This window comes from Rhamphochromis sp. 'chilingali' (genome assembly GCF_963969265.1).
Source record: "Rhamphochromis sp. 'chilingali' genome assembly, chromosome: 8".
NCBI lineage: Eukaryota > Metazoa > Chordata > Actinopteri > Cichliformes > Cichlidae > Rhamphochromis > Rhamphochromis sp. 'chilingali'.
In genome coordinates, this window is record NC_137935.1 from 13,764,084 (window position 1) to 13,786,046 (window position 21,963).

General features: G+C 40.7%; 1 protein-coding gene across 5 annotated transcripts; it reads right to left on the bottom strand.

Annotated features, from left to right (window-relative positions):
- Window positions 1-481: 481 nt before the first annotated feature.
- Window positions 482-21,659, bottom strand: picalmb (phosphatidylinositol binding clathrin assembly protein b). Of its 5 annotated transcripts, XM_080888734.1 has the most exons (23): window positions 20,942-21,659; window positions 16,222-16,364; window positions 16,017-16,092; window positions 15,824-15,926; window positions 14,205-14,298; window positions 13,893-14,004; window positions 13,680-13,786; window positions 13,551-13,592; window positions 12,393-12,478; window positions 12,149-12,272; window positions 11,893-12,026; window positions 10,369-10,469; window positions 10,041-10,193; window positions 9,592-9,675; window positions 7,757-7,849; window positions 7,417-7,527; window positions 5,684-5,800; window positions 5,546-5,576; window positions 5,330-5,429; window positions 4,285-4,344; window positions 3,811-3,915; window positions 3,317-3,422; window positions 482-1,894 (listed from the first exon to the last, which is right to left on the bottom strand). In XM_080888734.1, the coding sequence occupies exons 1-22, from the start codon at window positions 21,069-21,071 to the stop codon at window positions 3,330-3,332; spliced, it is 2,199 nt and encodes a 732-aa protein (XP_080744860.1). In that variant the 5' UTR covers window positions 21,072-21,659; the 3' UTR covers window positions 482-1,894; window positions 3,317-3,329. The 5 variants fall into 5 exon arrangements, with proteins under 5 accessions (XP_080744860.1, XP_080744862.1, XP_080744861.1 ...); XM_080888736.1 differs by lacking the exon at window positions 9,592-9,675 and having other exon boundaries at window positions 20,942-21,658; XM_080888735.1 differs by lacking the exon at window positions 3,317-3,422 and having other exon boundaries at window positions 20,942-21,658.
- Between the last annotated feature and the right edge of the window lie 304 nt (window positions 21,660-21,963).

The following is a 21,963-nucleotide window of genomic DNA, read 5'->3' on the forward strand; positions in this document are numbered from 1 at the left end:
CCTCCACACCATTCCTAGTGCATGCAGCCCCCTGGAAAAATAATCTCCCAACCCTGCAAGGTGTGATCAACATAAAAATTTAATGTCAAAAGCTACAAATTCTTTTAATATCTTCCAATTAGACTTAAGGGTTGAAAGACAGTCAAACTGGAGAGTAAATTTGTTTCTATTAGTATGTTACTATGATTTAAGTATAGACTGTATATGAAAGATTGATTGATTTTTTTGGAGCCAGATGTGAGCATATTGGATGAAAGGCCAGTGATACAACCATAAAGCGCTAACATGTGTTTTTGCTAATTAGAGCCAATTAAAATACCTGATTTTCACTCACTAAAGCCGAAAAACTTCTTGGAACACACTGCGCCCACACAAGATTCAGCACGTAATTTAGTGACAGCCTGTTGTGTGAAAACGTGCTATAATCCAGTGCTATCAGGTAAACCGCTTCAACTATTAACTAGCAAAACATAAACAAGAGTTTGTGGAAGCTGCTCTTTATTTGAAAAAGAAAAGAAAAGACTTCAGTCATTGTCTGCTACACGTTCTAATTACATAAAGAAAACATCTGCGGAGACAAACGCAGAGAATATCCTGAATCAAACTTAGGTAGAGTCAAATTTGATTGAATTGCTTTCATATTTCATACATCTTTCAACGTTTGCGTTCAAAGAACAGTCAGGTTTTATATACACAGAGCACCGATCAACAGTGCGTCTCCTCTGCCACCCTGCCCTCGGGATCTTTTATACAATTAATTTACAACTAATCTGCGACTCTTTTCCCCTCCACTGGACACGCCATCCGCCCTCCCACCCCCGCCCCCTCTCACTGAGGAACTGCAGTGTGGAAAGATGTGTGCAACATGAAGACAACTCGTTCACATTCAGAGTAAAGGCAGCCTTGATTACAGTCAGTGAGTCAATGGCATGCCAAGCTTAAAGCAAATGGAGCCCACCACCCAGTGCGACGCCTCAGATTCGTGGATGAAGTGTGTTATTTTTTTGTTTTTTTGTTTGTTTTTTTCCAACTAGTCAGAAAAACTGATCCATTGCAAAGTAAAACCCTAGGCACAGAATCAACTATATACTGTTAACTGACTTGTACTCTAACCCCTGCTCTTTAATTACAACGGGGACTGTGAAGTCCTTCACCTAGTAGAAAATTTTCTTAACACAAAAAGAATATTTAGTGCTCTATCATTCCGCTTAATAGGTGTCATTTATATAATAGCTATTTTTTTTTAACTCTATCTCTTAATGATAGTCTGAGATCCTTGTTTAATGCTGAAGCACTCCCACGTGTTCTGTAGTTTTTACATTATTATTATTTTTTCCCCCCAATCTTAAACCAATAATCATAAATAAATACAAACAACACACAAGGAATGTCTACTGTAAACACGGTAAAAAAGACAAAAACTAAACAGGTGTAAACGTCATTAGCATCACTACTTAGTGACAGTTAAATAACCGTAGGGAATAGATGACTGATGACTGGATCAAGAAAGGGAAGGACTGCTCTACTTTCCCTTCCACTCCCTCCCCTCTGAACATCAACCCTTTATATCCAACCACAGCATGTCCAAATACATCAACATTTAAGTTTCTCAGCACCCAAAACTATCTTTACAGATTACACTGTAAAACGGATAAGGAGTCCTCTTAAGGGGTGGGTGGGTTAGACAGCAGCATCACTCGACGTCTCGGACAAGTTATAGAATAATGGGTGTGAGCTATCGCCAAACGTCATCTGGACATTGTTAGCATGGTTTCTGACAGTCGCTGCACCATTGTGTGAATGTTTCTCTGAAGACTGCAACGAGGACAAAGTTTTGCTGCTTGGGTGCTTTCATCTTCCAAGAGTCACTTCCTTCAAATTACATGAACTGCATCTGCAAGAAAAGGTCATGCACAATGTTAGAAACTCACTAAAATGCCTGCAGACATAATCCAGTCCAGCAACTGTTAACAGTCAAAACCTTACACTGATATATCCTGGCAGTGATAACAAGTAAGAGAGGAGCATTCTCTCTTAGGTCCAGTCGCATAGGCCCTTAAGACCAGTTGATGACTGGCTGCTTGGGAAAACCCAAGTGGTTGCTGAAGTTTGCTAGGTGAAATCTGTTGAAAAGAGGGTGCTGCTCCAAAAAACCCCTCCTTGCGTCGATCACTGACAGATTGCCATGGTCATCTGTAGTTTGGATGGTAGATCCTGAGCTGTCAACTGCTCACCCAGTGGAAGTCAAACTGGGAAATGTGACAAACTGGAAACAGACCATTCACAACTTTTGCCTTACTGTTGAATCCAAGAGCAGCATCTTTCATCCAAACTGCAAGTAACCAAAGCAATCGAAAGGAGATTGGCAACCAGTTTCATCTTGCAACTAACAACAACCACTTGCCAAATGGTCGGGGGATGAATATTTCTTTATCCAGGTTGTTACTGATTAGTCTCTAGGCCTATGTGACTGGGACCTTAAATTAACCCAAAATCTTCATATCTAGGAGTCTTAACACTGTTAACCATGAACCAGCCTGTTCATGAGCACATTCGCCAACGACAGCACCATGAATACAAAGAGCATTCAAATTTATGCCGAAGTGTTTCTTAAGGGCAGGACTTGTTGTTTTTAGACTTCCAGAGTACAAAAACAAACAAAAAAGGTACAGAAATTGTTAGCAGCGTTGAACTTCTCCTAATTTAAGCTACAGTAGTTAACAGAATTAGGTCCACTATTAATTAGTGTGGTTACACTACAATAATAGAAACTTGATGGAAATTAGTCTGACAACTGTGAAATTCAGATTAGTGGCTAAATCCCACATAGTTGTTAATTTCTATTACGCTATCTGCTAACGCCATCATTTCAAACACAATGTTTGTTTCTCACATAAAATAAAACACTCTATTTGGATCATGATGATTAATTTAATTTCTCTAATACATGGATATAACATTAGCTTCATTAGCAGCTACTGCTTACGTAGGTTTCTGATAGCAAAATGAGACATTTATCATTAGTATATATATATGTTAGGTCAGAGCTTAGCAAACATGCTGTTAGTTCACCAATGTCTACACAGTTCAGAGAAAACAGGTTTGAGCAACATGTGGTGATAGTGGATGAACTAGGGGTTAGAATGAGTATGGCTAAATCTGTCAATAAGGCAAGCAATCTGAGCAACACCACGTTAACATTAGTAAAAAGCAATACATCTAATCAGATGGATTTATACTGAATACAAATTAAACAAATGGATAACTGGACATGCAAAGCATGCAGGTGCATCCACAAGCAAAGAGCATGATGTACCTAAAGAGATGCTCTACAAGAAATCCTTGAGAGAGAGGTGTGCAAACGGGTCCTGTCCAGGGGCTCGGAGAGGACTCTGGCTGGAAGGACTAGAGGCTGCAGAGGGCTATTTCAGGGAGAAATACAGGAGGTAGGAGGACCAGAGGAGAAGTCAGAGTCAGTACAGAGACTGAAGGAGGGATGAGATTAGTCTGGAGAAGCTGTGATGTATGAGAGAAGGGTTAATTAAAAAAAAAAGAAAAAAGGCTTTTTTTTTGGAACAGGGAGTCAAAACAAGGGAGATGATTCACAGTTTTTGTCCCATTCAGCTCTACAGAGTGAAGGGTTCATTTGTTAAAACTGTCATCATCCTCAGCAATATCACACTGACAACAAAACTTACAGTGACTAATCATGGTGCACATCACAGCACAATGGATACACCAGTTTACTCAACCTGATAACTGTGCAAACTTTACTGTGCATCAACCCGGAGCAAACTAACGTGCACCCACCTGAGCACTAGACACAGAGCTAAAGGGGTTGGGTGGCCTCATGACCGGCTGGGAGTACATCATGGTGGGCGGATTCATCATCCCCATAGAGCCCATTTGTGGAGGCTGCAGCAAGTTAAACATCAATTTCAGAGGGGTCAGTAGTGAGCACAAACAACACAATCACATCATCCTGAATCTCTCAGATCTATCTGCTGATGAAAACTGAATATTAATATTTATAGACTGAATTAAATAAAAACTACTGAGAACTCACCTCTCACTTTACTTATCAGCCTTGAGAATATTTACATCAGCAAACAATGAGTCACTTGACCCACTTTAAGTGCATTTAATTAATTCTCCAAGTGATAAAGAGCACGGGAAATATTTATCTAACAAGCTGATTTGACAACTTCCTGAATGGATATCCAGCTTATTTTTCTTTCACACTTCAAACGAAATGAGTTTTACAGATGCTTTACACGTACTTACCATGCCATATCCCATCATGCCTGTGGGTGTGGTGGCAGGGAAGGCCATGATCGACGGAGGCTGAGGAGACACAAACAGGTCAGGTAAGACAAGGCAAGGCAACAACATTAAATGTGACAGCCACGGTGACAGGGGTACAAAGGTCGCGACTCAACAGCTGGTCTAGCTCCTTTTTAATTACCTCCTCCTTGTCAGTGCACGCTGATTCTTTACTTTTCATATTGCAAAATATGGAGCGCAACAAATGGAAACCTTTGAGGCTTTGACAAAATTAAACGATGGTTACTTTATGAGCAGATAAAAACCTCTACTCCCACGACAATAACGTGCAGCAACTCTTTGTTTTCCAGCACTAATGTCTGCCATCTAAAGCCCTCCAGGGCTTGTTAAGCTCCACTGATTGTGCGAAACGTTCATTAAAAGAATCCTGAACAACATAGCTTTACACTGCTGTAATTTTGATTCACCTCAACAATGGGTTTGAAATAAAGCAATCAACATTTGATTGAAGTGCAGACTTTCAGCTTTAATTCAAGGAGCTTAACACAAGTATTGTATTAATGTGGCTGTGGTAAAGACCTGACGATGCATCTCAAGGGAGGAAACTCAGCATTTTGCTTGATTTAGCATCAAAGTATTTCAAATAATGCCCATATCTTTATGTTAATTTGTCCAATTACTCTGAACCTATTAAAAATGGACTTAATTCGTTAAAACCGTGATTAAAAGCTGAGGACTTGCCCTTCATATATATATATATATATATATATATATATATATATATATATATATATATATATATATATATATATATATATATATATATATATATATATATATATGTGTGTGTATCTGACTACAGACAGTTATAGACTGTTTAAAGCACCAGTACCTGTTCCAAGGTTCTGTTTATAGCTATGGATGTAATTAGTAACAGATTTTGAGTTTATGTAAGAGAACCCAGATGTTCTGGTTTCATGTCAGCTCTCTATTTGACAGCAGAATAAGAGCAAAAAATCTGCAGTGAAAAGTTTGTTTGTGTCACCATGGAGACAGGGTTCCAGGTCGTAGTTGGCGCCGCCTTGGGCTGCCAGTTGGTGCCGCCGGTCATCCTCTTCTCCCCTGGCTGGCTCCAGTGGATGTCACTGCGGATTAACACAGCCAATGTTAGCGCCAGCCCTTAAGTGGCCCGAGAGCACAGAGCCGCTGAAGCGCACGTGCGCATACACACACACACACAGAGCGACGAAGCATCACTTACTTCTTCATCGTGCCATTTCCAATGCCGAGGTCTGAAAAAGGAAATACAACGAGCAGCTGTTAGCCTGCAAATGTTTCCCCCCCCTTTAATGAACACTTGCTTTAATTAGAGCAGCTAAAAGGAAAGCATCACACTCACTGCCCACAAGGTTGGCCAGGGAGGAGTCAAGGTCATCTGACACCAACTTCTCTGGCTGCTGATTGGACGGCTGGTTAGAGCCGGCAAGAGTCGGTTTCAGGATACCCCCAGTAATATCTGACAAGACAGAACAGAGGACTGGCTCAGAAAAGAAAAGATATTCGTCACAATGTAATAATGACAAAATCCGTCCGTAACAAACACTTAGAACTGGGGCTTATTTTCTTATTATAAATTCTATTTTTCATGAATTTTAATCCTTCTGTGCCAGCTGACACAGTATTACCTTTTTCGTTAATCTAGTAAACATAAAATTACTACAAATGCGACTAACGTACCTCCAGTGTTATTAAAAAAAAAAAAAAAAAAGACACTTTTATTCATTTGGATTTTTGTTTTCAGCCCTTTAGCTCAGTTTTTGGCTTCTACCTATTCCTGGAAAAAAAGATATGGCCACAGCTGACAACATCTGAAATCATTAAAGTTCCTGCAACACTTGTGTTATACCAGAACTAACAAGTATCCAGCAGCCGTGATCAGGGTCCCTTTATCCTCTTTTCCATGCACACCTTGGCGTCAGCTGCCAGCGGTATGGCACCAGCTAGTAGCTAATTAATATGATGTTTCTCTGCAGTTTGGTGTTGCCAGATAGCTTCAAGTGACATTTAGAGATTTTAAAAAAGAAAGAAAAGAAAACAGTTGCTTGTTTGGGCCAAAAACAGCGCTATGAGGGCAGAAAAGGGCGAACCAAAACAGTTTACAATGCCGATTACGAGTTCTGCAGTTTTCTCCCCCAAGCAAAACATATTATGTTAGCAGCATCTGCTTTAAAGAAATTAAAGTAACCACTAACAACGTGTGAAATAGTGGGTTTTTTCTTCTTGAGCGATTCAAAAAGAAAAAAACACCAATAAGTGCTAGAGGTGTGTGCCTGTTTCGGACTGAATATATAAATGAAAAGGATATAATGGTCTGTATGTTATGTGGTTTATTCCTTCTTATAAAACAAAGGTGCCATTTTTGTTTAGAGTGCATTGATAATCACTCTCTAATCCTTTCAGGGTTTTCTGGAAACTGTTTTCATTCTCTGTTCAAACAGATGATTTGAAGAGATTGAATTTGTTATTTCATCATTGAAATTCTGCACATTCAGTAAGTTATCAGTGTTTAAAACACTTCTTAAAATCAATTATACCCACCAAAATACTACGAGTGAAAATTTTTCTTAGCCTAACTCTGATTTGAGGTCTATCATCTGTCAGTTTCTTCACTATATGCAGTTTTTTGGCTGCTTGCAGACACACAGACAGTGTGGGGTAAAAATAACCCAGAAGAAAAACACCAGTATGTTCGTGCATTGGCGACTTGCAAGATGGGGCTGAGAGCTGCAGGTGTTTCAGCTGCATCTGACGTCAGGACCAGACACAGCTATCTAAAGCAAATAACATGACTTAGTGCAGTTCTAAATAGCAAGATTTCGCTGTTTTTCTTCAAGCAACTACAGCTAAAATAAATGGTAGAAAAAACAAAACATTAATGTGGTCCACTATCTTTCAGATATTTCCTCCCCCTTTTCGTGAGGAAAAAAAAAAAAAAAAAAACTTTCTTCAGCTAAGTGAAGGACTGTTTTTGATCCATCATCTGCAAACTATAATTAAGCACTGTCTGCCTTACTAAGAGACAAAAAGCTATGGTACTGGTATTGCCAGTTCACTTGAATGTGAAATCCTTACCATCAGAATTGAGGCTACTGCTGCCTGTGGCTTTGGCTCCAAAAACTGACTCAAAGTCCACTTGCAGTCCCCCCGCTGATGGCTGTGGAGGGGCCTGTGGTGTTGAGTATCCTTCAGAGAGATGAAAGAGAAGAGTGCTGTAGTTACACAGTTACAAGATGAGAAATACTCTAAAAACTGACCACGGCCTGGACCCAAGGTTTCTGCACCAGCACTTCTAACTACAGAAATTCTAGACATTTGAACACAGAGCAGAATAACACAGCTTCCTCTACAGGATGGAAAAAAAAAGCATTGATCTACTGATGAATGAGGCAGAGAGATGCCTTCAGTACTCTACCTCTGAATAGACCTGCTACAGAAGAGGGCTCAGTGGGGAAGGGAGCCTGATGTGGGAGGTGCTGGGCAATGGACACTGGACCACAGAAGGAGTCTGACACGCCACAGGAAGCAAGAAGAACACAAAGAAAAGAAAGACAGGAAGAAAGAAAGTATTTCAAGGCCAGGCCGAGAGACATGGAGGAAGTGACAGCAATATTACATAAAGAAAGACGAGAGCTAACATGTACAAAAGTTATTAAACTCTTAAGCAAAATTTGAGGTGGATATGTACCGCAGCAACCCAAAGGCAAGCATTAAAGGAATAGTTTGACATTTTGGAGATTAATACTAATTGATCAGACTAGCATATGTTACACTTAGCTTAACATGAAAACTGAAAATAGGTGGACACCTAAAGAAAATGGCTGGTGGTAGATCGGATCAGCTGGAGGAACATTATATTTTGATTGGCAGTTGTTCCTGTCAAGCAAGTAATGCAGCTGTGAGCATTCACAAAAGGTCACATGGCAGCTAGCTTGGTCAGACTTTGCTAAATAGCTTGCTTAATGTCAAACTGTTTTGCTGCTGATGAGAAGCATGAACCAGTGAATTATTATTATTTTTTTTTACACTGATTGAAAAGACCAATAGTTTCTGCATGTTTTGAAAACCCACATAAAAGAAATGGCTTTTAAATATTTAAGGAAAAAGTCTCAAAGCTCAAAATAACATTACACAAGGCTTTTGACTAAATCCTAGTCCTTTAACCAGGCAGAGAGTATCAACAAAACTGTGATACTGTAAAGAAGTACCAGAGTTTTGGTTGGCTCACGCTGCAGCCTGAGGGGATTTACAGTAGTATTATTTCTGAGTGACACACTGACTAAAAGAGTTCAAACTGTCCACATTTTGACATAAACTCAAGTGACTTTGAACGTGACATGGTTGTTAGTGCCGACAGGCTAGTCTGAGCATTTCACAAACTGCTGATCTGTTGCAATTTTCCCACACTATCTCTAGGGTTTACAGAGCACATCAGGTGCCACTCCTGCCAGCTAAGAACACAAATCTACAGTTTGCACAGCTTCACAAAAACTGAACAAGACTGGAAAAATGTTGCCTGGATTTGGAGTCTCGATTTTTGCTGCAATATTCAGTTGGTATGGTCAGAATTGAGCATAAACATGAAAGGATGGATCCATTCTGCCTTGTATCAACAGTTCAGGCTGGTAGTAGTGATGCAATTGTGTAGAGGATTTTTCCTGGCACACTTCAGGCCCCTTAACACCAACTGAGCATCATTTCATCACCTGCTGCTGACTACATCCACCCCTTTACAATCACAGTGTACCTGACTTCTGATTGCCGCTTCCACTAGCATAATGGGTTATAGCTCAAATGATCTCAAACTTGTTTCTTGAATAGTTAAGTTGGTTAATGAGTTAAGTGTATTCAAATGACCTCCATAGTCACCAGACCAACCCAACACAATATACTTAAGATGTGGTGGAACAAGAGAGCTGCATCATGGATGTGCTTCAATAAATTTGCAGCAACAGTGTGATGCTACCAGGTCAAAATGGCCCCAAATCACTAAGGAACAGCTCCAGAGCAACGCTGTCACAGTCACTGATCCAACCCAGCAACCTAACCAAACCTAACCCTAATTTAACAAATATTACCATTTGTTAAAATATTTTCCCAAAATGTCAGACCTTTCCTTTAACACAAGTTTCTGCCTATATTTCTACCATGGATGACAAAATAATGGCTCTTTGGGGGAGGGAGGGGGATTTGCATAGGATCCTATGTTTGCCAGGAAACATAGGCTGTGATGGGGAGCCATCATAGTACCTGAGATGGAGTGCTCTATCCGCACTGTGCGTTTGTAATTGGTTGAAACGGATGAGTTTGTGTCAATAAAGGGATTGTAACGATCTGGAGAATCAAAAATAGTGTTGGTAAAAGAAGAACATATTTCCACTTAAAGCTCTAAGGCATCTTTGCACTACAATGCAACACCAAACTTCATTAAAAGAGCCCAAACTACCTCCATAGCAGGACATGGAGGACCCTGTTTGGTACATGAGAGGCACAAAGAGGCTAAGAAGCTAACGTAATTTGAGCTTGAGCTTAGAACAGGAAGACAGGAAGAGAGAACTGAGATGTGTATAAGCAGACAGGTAATCAACATTCAAACTAAACCAGCAGAGGGAAAACATGCAGGCTAATCATGCTTATAAGAAGCTACACAGAAATGAACAAGCACGACAAGACTTCTGAGAAACAAAATGATTTGTTACCACCAAACACTTCATGACCAGATGTCCTAGAGGAAAAGCTAACACCGTCTGAAGACACGACAGGTAAGTGAGTGGCATCGACAACGAGTTTTGAGAGGAAAGGGTTAAGGTTTGGCATGGAATCATCTCCAGCTTCAGTAGACGTGAAAGGATCTATGCGGGCAGAAGAAAGAGAGAGAGAGACAGAAAAGCAAAAGACAGAAGAAAGTGAAGAGCAGAGGAAGATGTGGGATTCAGAGTCAGACAACAACAAGAGGAAAGCATGCAGAACAAATAAAGTCCAGAAGCAGATGTTGGTTGGAACGTGATGGGAGAGGCGACAGTTCACCTGCCCATGCTGTCGCTGCTGGAAGCCCTGTGGTGCCTGATTGCATGGAGGGCTGGAAAGTAGGCTGCAGGTCAAAAAGGTCGCTCTCCATCTTCACTGCACTGTGGACAGAAGAAAAAAGCCTGGTAAACAAATCCATAATACAGCCCCGGAAACTGCTTGATTATAGTGTTTATCCTGGTCTCTTCTGACAGATAACCATTTGGAGTTAATGGCCGAAAAGGCTGCTCTAGTGGGGAAGGGTTAATCTTTTTTGTTTCTAAATCAAATATTATGCTTTCATAGCTCTTGTCATATTTAAATGTACACATTGAGCAAAATCACTTTAATAAAACTTTTACTTTGTCATGTGGCTCCCTGATCCAGAAATACATCATCTTATACCACCAACCACCATTAGTATATTATTTTAATATAGAAGCATGTGTTTTCCAACCAGAAGTCTCTCCCTTAAGCTTTTCAGTGTAAATACACTCACTTGCTACTTTATTGGGTACACCTGCTCAGTTGCTCATTAACGCAAGTATATAATCAGTCAATTTCATGGCAGCAATTCAATTCATTGAGGCACGTAGACAAGGTCAAAACAACCTGCTGAAGTTCAAATCGAGCATTACAATATTTCAATGAGCGGCAGTTCCTGGGGCAAAAATGCCTCGTTGATGTTAGAGGTCAGAGGAAGAAGGCAGCAGTAACCTGAATAACCACTCACTACAACTACAGTATGCAGAAGAGCATCTCTGTGCACAGATGGGCTACAGGTAGTAGAAGACCACACCAAGTGCAATTGACGCTGTTCTTAAGCTAAGAACAGGAAACTGAGGCTAAAATTTGCATGTTTCAGAAGACTGAAAAACATTTGTTGTTCAGGAAGTCTTGATTTCTGTTGTAACATTCAGATGGTGAGGTCAGAATTAAGTGTAAACATGAAAGCATGCATTCATCCTGCCTTGGTTAAGTCAGGTGGTGGAGATGTAATGGTGTGGGGACATTTTCTTGGCACACTTTGTGCCTATTTGCACTAACGGAGTGTCACTTAAATGCCACCGCCTACCTGAATATTATTGTTGACCATGTCTGTCCCTTTATGACAACAGTGTACTCATTTTCTAATGGCTGCTTCTAGCGCCAATGTGATAATAAACTGACTACACCTCTGGGTTACAGACTGCAGCTGTAGAAGAGGAAGCATTATGAAGGGTGAAACGTACCCGTTATCCTTTCCCTGGGCACACGGTGAGATCATGTAATTTTTTGAATGATCACCAGTCTCAAACCCAAAATCAAGAAAACCAACAAAATACTTTTCAGCTGATTAATAAACTGCTTCAGCTATCTCACATGTACATCCTCTCATGTCATTACTAGCATGAGCATCTCATCGTGACTGTTTGATACCTTCTTCTGCAACGACAATGCCGGCAAAGGTTCCCTACATGTCCTAATTACTCACAATTTTATATGTTATAAATTAGTTACTGAAGCGCTTTCTTTTCAAGTACAAAATATAGATCTAAGCAGTACCCATTGGAGCAGCTGGGTGTAGAGAAGAGATCAATGGCTGGTGCTGTGCTGATAGTGCCCCCAGTGGTGGAGATTGGTGATGTATCAGTCGTGGCAAATGAAGGCCTCTTGGAGAGCTCTTTAAGCCTTTGTTCCTGATGAGTAATGAAGTCCAGTCAAAAAAAAAAAAAAAAAAAAAAAAAAAGCCAACGCTGGGGAGATTTAATGCATGCCACGTGAAATAATGTTTCATTTTTCGTTTCAAAAATGCATTAACCTTGAGAGCTTTGAGTCGAGCCTGTTCCTCCTCGAGAGCCGCCTGCTTCTCTCGCTCATCGACTTTAGTGAAAGACATCCCTGTGCTGGCCAGTGATGACACAGCATTGGACAGAGTGCTGGCCCTGCAGGGAAACAAATTCACACCAGATGCAGTGCAGCACAGATAAGTCAGTATGACTGATCTAATATAAATGTTGAGGTAGTTGCTGTGATCCAAGGCAAATATAAGAGGATTTATATACCTGCTGGCTGCAGTGGAATCTTTGACCTTTTTGCCCTCTAAAGAGGCCAAGTGTTGCTCTAGAGCTTCGAGAAGGCTACTAGGAGCCTGTCGTGACAGAGAACATAGAGTCAGTGACTTCCTGAGACAGAAAATGTAGTCTACATAGACATGAAGACCATAAAAGACAGTGGTGAGCAACCAAGATGGAGTACAAAACACCACACCATGAAAACTCAGGTGTAGACAGCCAATTTATGTCTTTGATCTGCACGTTTTTGGTAGCTTTGGGCTATTAGTTACCCACCACTGATCGATAACTACATTCCAGCCAAAGAGCTACTTTGGATGAGAGTAACATCTGTGTGGGATGACGTACAGCACCACAACACTTTCAGCAACCCGGCCGTTGTTGAAGTGGCGGTGTCTAAGCACAACGGGGCAGCCATTTTACAGGAGATGAGCTATGCTTGCTTACACCTCAATAACATGACCAAAAGTGAACAGAATTTTACCACAGCGAGTGTTTTTTCCTTCAACTGTTTTTCACCACGATGTAGGAGACAGAGTCAGAGCAGAGGCATGCAAAAAGACAACACTGAGGCAAGTCACGGACATAGAAGAAGAAGAGTGGAATGATAGTACTTACACAAACTGTGAACTAAAGTGGAAAGATAAGGGGAAAATACAGAATATAAAGGTGGTGACAGTGAGAGGAAAGGCTTCTTAGCTGCAGTTTTTCGGGGGTAAATTATTTATGTAAAACTGGTCCCCCAGAGACGAGCACAACAGTGTGCACAGTTTACTGTAAATTATGAAACATCTGCCACTATGCAGGCTTCAACTATAGTGTGAGGACTCCACACCTTTATTTACTGTCAGAAGAATTAGAAGAAGGTACTGGGGGCAAGAAGAAAAGAAGGAGATTCAGAAGAGGAAGAAAGAGGATAGGGAACTGGAAAAGAGGACCGCCTCCTCTGGCAGACATGCGCCCAAGAAGGAAATCATGCAAAGTGCCTAATTGTAAATAAAATGTGAGCCGAGTATACTATATTCTAGTCTAACAAGGACAATGCTGAATCAAAAAAAGAAAAAAAAAAGCAGTTAGAGCTGGCAGTAACAGAAAGAAAAGAAAAGTCTTCCTAATAAGAGTGGAAACCTCAGGTTTTCTGACGCTTACCTGTGAAAGGTCTGGAATGTCTCCTCGATCGATTCCCACCTGCTGTTAGAAAGAAAGAGCGAGTTGTGTTTGCTTCCCTGCACTCACGACAGCAGGAGCATTTGTGGAGATAAATGTAGTCTAATTTACCTCTGCTACTTTCAGGAATTCTGATATCCGGGTCATTCGAGTGAGGAACTTCTTGTAGATGTCCAGACCTTCTTTGCACTGAGTCTTCTTCATGTCAAAGTATTTCTCTGTTTGGTTATATATATAAAAAAGAAAAAAAACATTGTATTTACTTGTAATGGCCAACAACAGCACAGGATTTACAAAGACAAGGTGAGTCCGCAAAGGTCTTACCAAGCAGGTTGATAATGCCTTCATTATAAGCAGCAAAGAGCCGGATGGAGTCTTTGAAGAGCAGCATGAAGGCTGCATTGATGACTCCATTAGTCAGCTCGTTGGCATTGACCTGAGGGAAAGCAATCAGCCGAGACATTTATCTTTAAAGCTTCTGCACAGCGATTTGTTGCCACACAAAAAACAAAAAGTCTGCTTCTGAATTAGGGAAATACAGCAGTCTCGGTGCACTCTGCACACTCCAGATGAGCAGCTTCTTACTACACGAGCTGCAGAACCACGGGGGGGGGGGGGGCTTCACCTTAAACTCACATTGAAATCGAGAAGGGCGTCCATCTGGTTCTGAATAATGGGGATAGTCTTCAGCAGCTTCTCTGTGTTCATGGTCCTCATTACGCCGTCCACTCTGTGTGGACACACGCAGAGTCGGAGCAGGCGAGGGCAACGAGGAGAGGAGAGATGGGGAAGCAAACAGTGCAGATATTAAAACAGACTGACTTATGGGTTTACACTGATGATAGTGCTGCAAATAGTTACTGATAAATCTGTCAGCAGGCTCTAAAATGTCAAAAACAAAACAGAACAGGAAAATGTTGCTGTAATTTGTCACAGCTGAAGGGGAGATCAATCTGAAGCCTAGAGATTTTCAGTTAACCTCCTAAGACCCAAACTCTTCCATGGCATGCATTTTTAATTTCTCTTTGATATTTGGGCATATTGGGGCATATGAATGTAAAAACAAAGAATTACCAATTTTTTTTTTTTACCTTATTTTTGTTTTTAAGAAAAATAAGCGCCACATATGAGGATATTCGTTTAAAATTTTGATAGAACAGTAGCAGTAAAATGTCCTCGTAAGAGGATATCAGGCCCTTGTAGTGCAAAATTGAGTATTTTGGTCTATCCATCCATCCATTCGCTTCCGCTTATCCTTTTCAGGGGCGCTGGAGCCTATCCCAGCTGTCATAGGGCGAGAGGCGGGGTACACCTTGGACAGGTCGCCAGTCTGTCGCAGGGCTAACACACAGGGACAGACAACCATTCGCACTCACATTCACGCGCACATTCACACCTAGTGGTAATTTGGATTATCCGATTAACCTATCCCCACAAGCTGCATGTCTTTGGACGGTGGGAGGAAGCCGGAGTACCCGGAGGAAACCCACGCGAACACGGGGAGAACATGCAAACTCCTCACAGAAAGACTTGATGTTGGAATTGAACTCAGGACCTTCTTGCTGTGCGGCAACAGTGCTAACCACCTTGCCACCGTGCTTTTGGTCTAAATAACCCAAAATGTGATGTCCACATATGTGGACGCCAGGTCCTAGGAGGTTAAACATACACAGCTTCAAAAAGTTGTTTTAAAAAATTAAAAATTGAAATCTTTATACTGGAGAAGCCAGAACAAGCAGTACCATTTAGCACAAAGCTCTATTGTCCAGCAAACTGAGTGTCATGTTCCTCCATTACAACAACAAAAAGTATATACTAAACTTTATTTGGAAAACAAATTACAGACGAATTACAACAATTCTGTTAACTCTGCTGTGGAAGTATAAAAATGCTCAACAATTAATCTTTTGTGAATCAACTGATTAATTTATCATTTGCTATTTGACTCTATGTAATTTTTAAAAAATGGGTTATTACTATTAATTTGATACAAGTTCTGCTGAGACGGCTTAACAGTCAAAAATGCAAAAAAAGAGCCAATTTAGACAGTTTAGACAACGTATTTAAAGACCTCTCTGAGCCGTGAGTAACTGATCACTATATTTCACTATTTGATGAATTAAAACAACCCAGCTTTAGTCACAATGAGCATTATTATTTGCTTCAGATGTAAACATTCTTTCTTTAAACATATTTAAAGGGAAAGCAAGTTTACAGCTTTTATTGTAGAATAGGAAATCGGTTTCAGTGCTCACCCGCGTTTAACTTTTGTGAAGTCAAAGGCAACCTGTCTGTATGAAACTGCTTTCTCATTCAGGTATCGACTATACCTCCTGATGAATGTAGACATGTCATAGCCTGGAACGCAAGACAGGAGGTGACAAATAAGCATTTATCACAATTTACGTATTTTGTTGAAACTTCCACGATAAGAACAAAAAACGTTACCTTGTAATCCACTTTTGTCCAAGAAGTTACTGAGGTTGAAAAGTGTATTCCTTGAAGCCAAATACTGGACAAAACGCTGCAGGAGGCGTGACAACAGTTAAGGCAACATCACTAATTGGTGAAACAGACACTCAAATATTCTGCCATTAAAGTGGAACCAGTTCATTGGCTTGGATCGTAATGGGAATGGGATCAAGTGTCTCACCTCGTTACCGTAGACCATGAGGTGGTGTGTAGTGATGAGGGATTTAAACACAACCACCCAGCTGGTGTTGGTGGTCCTCTCAAACAGCGAGTCAGCCAGTTGGGGAATGTTCACGTTCATCTCGTTGGTGCAATGAATCAAATCTTAAAACAAAAGAGATTTCATACAGTTAAATTACAGTTTTTAATAACTGGAGGCTGTCCAGTGTTGTCTACTGCAGTCTGAATGAGGCATTTTACTGCTTTTTATGGCTTATCTGAAGCTCCACTGTTCTGACCTGTGGCCTGAGATCCCAACAGCTCCCATTTGTCCGCTGATTTAGATGCATATTATGCCAACAAACATTGAATAATGTTCATCAGGAATCCATTCCCAGTGTATCATTTTTTTTTGTCAGACAGGCCTTATGTTGAACCAGCAAACAGACCAACACCTGCCGCTGTCTACTGTGACAAATTAGAAACTAACAACAGATGCGCAAACTTAAAACTGGTCTCCGGTGTTCATCTAATTTCCATGTTTTCCAAAGCAGGTCACTGTGCTCACAGTAGTTCAACTTGTTCACCTGTTAACCCCAACGCTGGCAAATAATCCCAAAAATTGCGACACAGGCTAATTCACATTACTACGTTTTGTGCTGGCGATCAGTCGAGACAAAACTGAAAATGGTGAAGGAAGACTGTTCAAAATTATCTAAAAATGCTGTAAAGACCAACTATGTTACTGATGTTTTCTAATCTAACACAACACCATCAGCTTAACAGAAAACACCATTGATAATACTATAAAATACAATCAGCTAGGACACTGTAAATGATAAACTGTTAAGAAACTGTCCAACATATGTGGATAACAGAATTATCATTTGCCAAACAAATGTGACCAACAGCTCTAAAATCTGAGTATTTCCCATCTCGTTTAGTCATTTTACAGTTTAATTTCATATTGTTGGACATAAAATAGGTGAATATTTGATCACAAATCTCCAAGTCCAATACGTGCACCTAAAAAATTATACTGCGTTGTTGATCTCTGTATTATTAATGGCAGCTCTGGTGCTGTTTCCTCTAACATCTGCCAAGCTTTTTTCTGCTTCACATAAAGTCTATGCAGTTAATTAAACAATCACACCAGTAACTTACAGATCAGGTAGTAACAAAAGGTTCTTGTAGTCCTGAAGTCCTGCTATTATTCTATCCAAAATCCTCTGGAGCAGTGAGGTAAATTGGCCAAATAAGGGTATTTAAGAAAAGCGGTTTTCCACATAAAATCTGCATGATAATGACTAAATCATCATACTGTTGTTTGAGTACAATCAGGGATCACTGCAGCAGAAACCTGAAACTAATCTAGCTTATTACTGGCAGCAAACCACCCTTCTATCAGACCAGTATAAAGTGCAGGGCATAAGATGTTAACCATACATGTTCTGTCCCACTTCCTCTGATCATATGCTCTCCCCGCACCCATATGCTGGTTGAATGATACTACTCGAAGCAGCCGAGTACATCAGTGCTAATGACCCTGCCATTCACAGAAGCGATCAGACTGAAGAGGTAATTGGGCCTCCATTTCTGTCCTATATTTGACTTTTCAAAAGGCGGGGGACTCTAAGTAGGACAGGATAACCTTCCACAGAAGCAGCAGCAGAGAAGTTAGCATGGGTGGCTGAACTGCCCAGAGAAGAAAACGACGACAGAGAGGAGACGAGGCAGGAGGAGGAGGAAGAAGATGGGGGAGGAGGATGCACTGACAGCACTGTCATGTTATAATCAGCCTGCTAAATGTCCACAGTGGCTGACATGAACGATTTCTAAGTGAATCAATTCACAAGACACAAATGTATTCATGTAACTGTCATGACAATGAGTGATGCCACTGAACTGTGCATTAAAAATAAATCCGCATTTAGTCCTCATTATGCAGTTTAAATCCATGTAACGACAATCAATGCAGGATCAGCTAGAACGTGTTAAAAACAGGGCTTTATTTATAAGAATATTTATAATAGAGAATAATTATTTGCTGCTAGTTTATTTTATCTTGGGAAAAAAATTGAGAGAGAGAGACTATGCGAGCACAATGATATAAAAGAGTATTTTTATAACACTGATTTGTGCCTGTGACCCAGAAATCAGTCTTAGTGTGTCATCTTAAACATGCCTTTAGTCCTAAAATGCATCAGAGTGAGGACAGAGCAACTAAGAGAAAGGAGGCTTTCCATAGGAGCTATAAGACAGGATATAAATGATGAATTAGTTACTTATTGTGATAACTTAAAAAAACAACAATGACAAAAATGTAAATGTGTGTAAATTCTTCCACCATGTTTTGACTGATCATTGTGAACTTTTTAATACTGATCTGACATGTTTCATAAAATAAAGTTACATTTTGGCCCATTGACTCAGCGTCACTCGTTCCTCACCTCCACTACTCAAACTAAGCAGTCACTCAGGTACTAATAGCAATAACTAACAGAATTTATTGATTAACTGAATAACAAAATTAATTATCAACTACTCTGCAGATCCTCTGCACACTCTGCTATTGAATTCCCCATCTTTACTTAAATGTGACTTTAAAGTAAAGGTTGAGGTTTAAACTATGAGACACCTTTTTTCTTTTCTTTTTTTTTTAAAATTTCTGGCATTTTGTGGATCAAACTGTTAATGAGTCCATGAGTCTATGTTAATGATGTCTACTTAAAGCTGATTATGATTACCAGTCAGACAGTGTCACATAAGAGGTGGCTATCAGACTTTGGACTTTTATTTATGAAGCACCTGTATAGTTTTAATAGATTCAAAGTTCAGCTACACTACAAGCTACATTCATACACTTGATTTTTACTACTGTGCACTTTGAGCTCTTCTTCCATTCCACATACGCACATACTGCCGAGTGCATCAGAGTATTGAAAACTGACAAAACTGAACATTTGGTTGTCGTGTTTACTTTTTCCTTTGATAAAAGAAGTGCCGATTTCATTAACAATGATGCGGACTGTAGAAAAACTTCTATTACATCTGCATTAAACTGAATGATATTTGACATTTGAGAACTTCGACTTTCTTCTTACACTTGAAAACCTCCATTAAAAAAAGGTGTCTGCTATATCCAGATTTAAGGACAACCTAAAAAAATAAAACATTTACAGACTACAGCTTCTCAAATGTGTTTTCAGTCTCTACAATAGGCCGCATAAATGATCAGATTCCTATAATGTTCCCTCTGCATGCATCTGGAGCCTGAAACACTCGACTACACACACACACACACACACACCTTTACTGTCATTAGTCATGTGTTTTAAAACTTTGTGAAATATGTGAATCTGAAAGAATTCTGAGGATTATACAGATTAAAATTTACAGATATTAAGCTAACTGTAGCTTCTTTTACTCGTAACGCACTTTTTAAAAAGCACCACATGTATCGTTCTGGTGTGTCTCCAGTCATTCACAGTACTTTCAACTCTCTAGTGAAAGTAATCCTCCTAAACTTACTCAAAATGCAGAAAATTTGTGTCAAAATGGAGATTAAAAATTGAGAAAACATAAGTAAGCCTGCCAACCCAGACAACCGACCTTTCTTAAGTGTCAACATACAATAAGAGGGCCTTGTGGCATTATGTACGCACACACATACAGGTTGTCCTGTGTGTGCTGAGACGCATCTCAGTCACGCTGGATTTATGGCTTCTTGTTGGGATCAGTCCAACAGTGTATGACTCTGCCAACTTTCACTCATGTCACCTCAGGGGAGTCGTCTGAGCAGAACAACAGGTGTGGAACCTGCAGCTTTACCATCAACCCAAAATACTCACCACAGTTTTAGCTTCTTGAGTCCAAAAACCACTGTGCTGGGTTAGCAGCCTTGAACATGGTAGATAAATATACAATCCCCCCTCCCTCCACACACACACACTGAACTCTTATGAAGACACAGGGCCTTCATAAAACCATGTTCATTGCTTTAATTTCTGTGGATCAAAATGCAGAAAAATATTGCCGCTGCATCTTTAAGTACACACAAGCAGTGACCCCTCTGATGTACTCATAAGTCAGAGGAGGGTTTAAGCCCCTGTGCCTGCGTCAGGGTGCATATGTATTCTTGTCATAGATGTGTCATGTACTGTCCGTGTCCTTTAAGGTACTCCAGGCACAAACTGTGATTTTTCTTTTTTGCTCCTTCAGTGTCACCTCAGTGTATCAGCAGGTATCAAATTACTCACTCACTCCACTAAAGATGAGAGCATTCCTGGAAATGTTGTGCAAGGGCCCACAGCTTCCTGATATATTTTGTAAGGATTTTCTGTATGAAGCAGCAGTCACATAAGCGAATTACGGCTATAATTTCAAGCTATGAGTAAATATAGGAAGTAGTGGGAGCTAAAAGAAAAAAAAGCTAGGTTTACAGCAACTTATATGTAAAACGAAAAGGCTAAATTAACTGTAAGCATAAATAAAGGCTGTCAATCTTAAGATTCCGTAATTACGTTCAAAACTATTTCAAGAAGGCCTGTGGTCAGTGTTTAAACAATATAACTAATCTCCCTGTCATGAGCAAGCGCTAGCATCTTAGCCTACGTAGCCTGTGCTAAAGGCTTTGAGGCCTAATAGCTCAGCTATCGATATAGCTTAGCTTAGTTTCCACTGGGAAGAAAATTCAGTGGTGGTTTTACCCCAAAACCCGTGTGGTGTTTAAAGATACTCACAATCCAGATGTTTCTTTTTCGGGCCCATTATTTCGTGCGTGGTGGCCTTGCATACTGTTTTCGACACGGCGGATCCCGTTACACTGTGCTGGGCTGCAGTTATCCTGTCCGTAATGCTCTGCCCCGACATCTTCGCTTCCAGTCAGTGCAACAAAAGGCTGTCAAAATATGAGGCTCGTCTGGGTTTGCCTTCAGATATGAGCTCGTACGAAAACAATAACAACAGCAAAAAATTAATAAACCCTCCACCTCCTCCTACACCGCTACCTCACCGGACCCCCCCCCGCTTCACCCAGCTTGGTGGAAATGAAAATCAGAACTAAGGCTATGGCAGGCGCAGACCGAGGGAGGGCGGAATAATAAAGACAAGCGAAAAATGACAACAACAATAAAAAAAAAAATGTTCGGTAGTTTATGTATTGTTGTGCCGCTCGGCTCCGTCCAGAATCAGTCAGTTTTTAAGGATGCCGTGATTGCAAGGTCCACTCGCTGACTCACTCGACCCGGATCTCAGCCTCGCTCTCATCCCGATGTGGCACACCAGATCCCTGCGTCTCTCCGCTCGCCTGCCCGCCTGCCTGCCTCCGCCGCTCCTCCTTCTCCTCCGCCTCCTCCCGCCGATGTCGCCGCCGCCACCGTCGGTCGGCTTTACAAGCTAGGACTGAAAAAGAGACCACTGAGGAGGGGAAATGGCGGGCCTGCTTTCCTCTTTTCTGTTATGAAGTGGGGAAAAATACTTACACACGACACACTGTGCTGCAGATCCTGAGTCAGATTTGCCTCCTCAGACACGCCACTAGGTCCGCTGCCGTGCAGGTGTGTACAAACTGATCGCAGACCAGCTGAAATAAAGCAGATAGGTTCAGTCAGTGAGGCCTGGATGTCGAGATGAAGCCTGTATTTTGATTGAGGACAGGAGTGTGCAGTGAGAGTTGGACTTTTGTGTTTTCAATATGTACACACTTCAAAGGAATTACTAATACTGAGTTTGAAAAAATACATGTGATTTTAATTTATTTAAA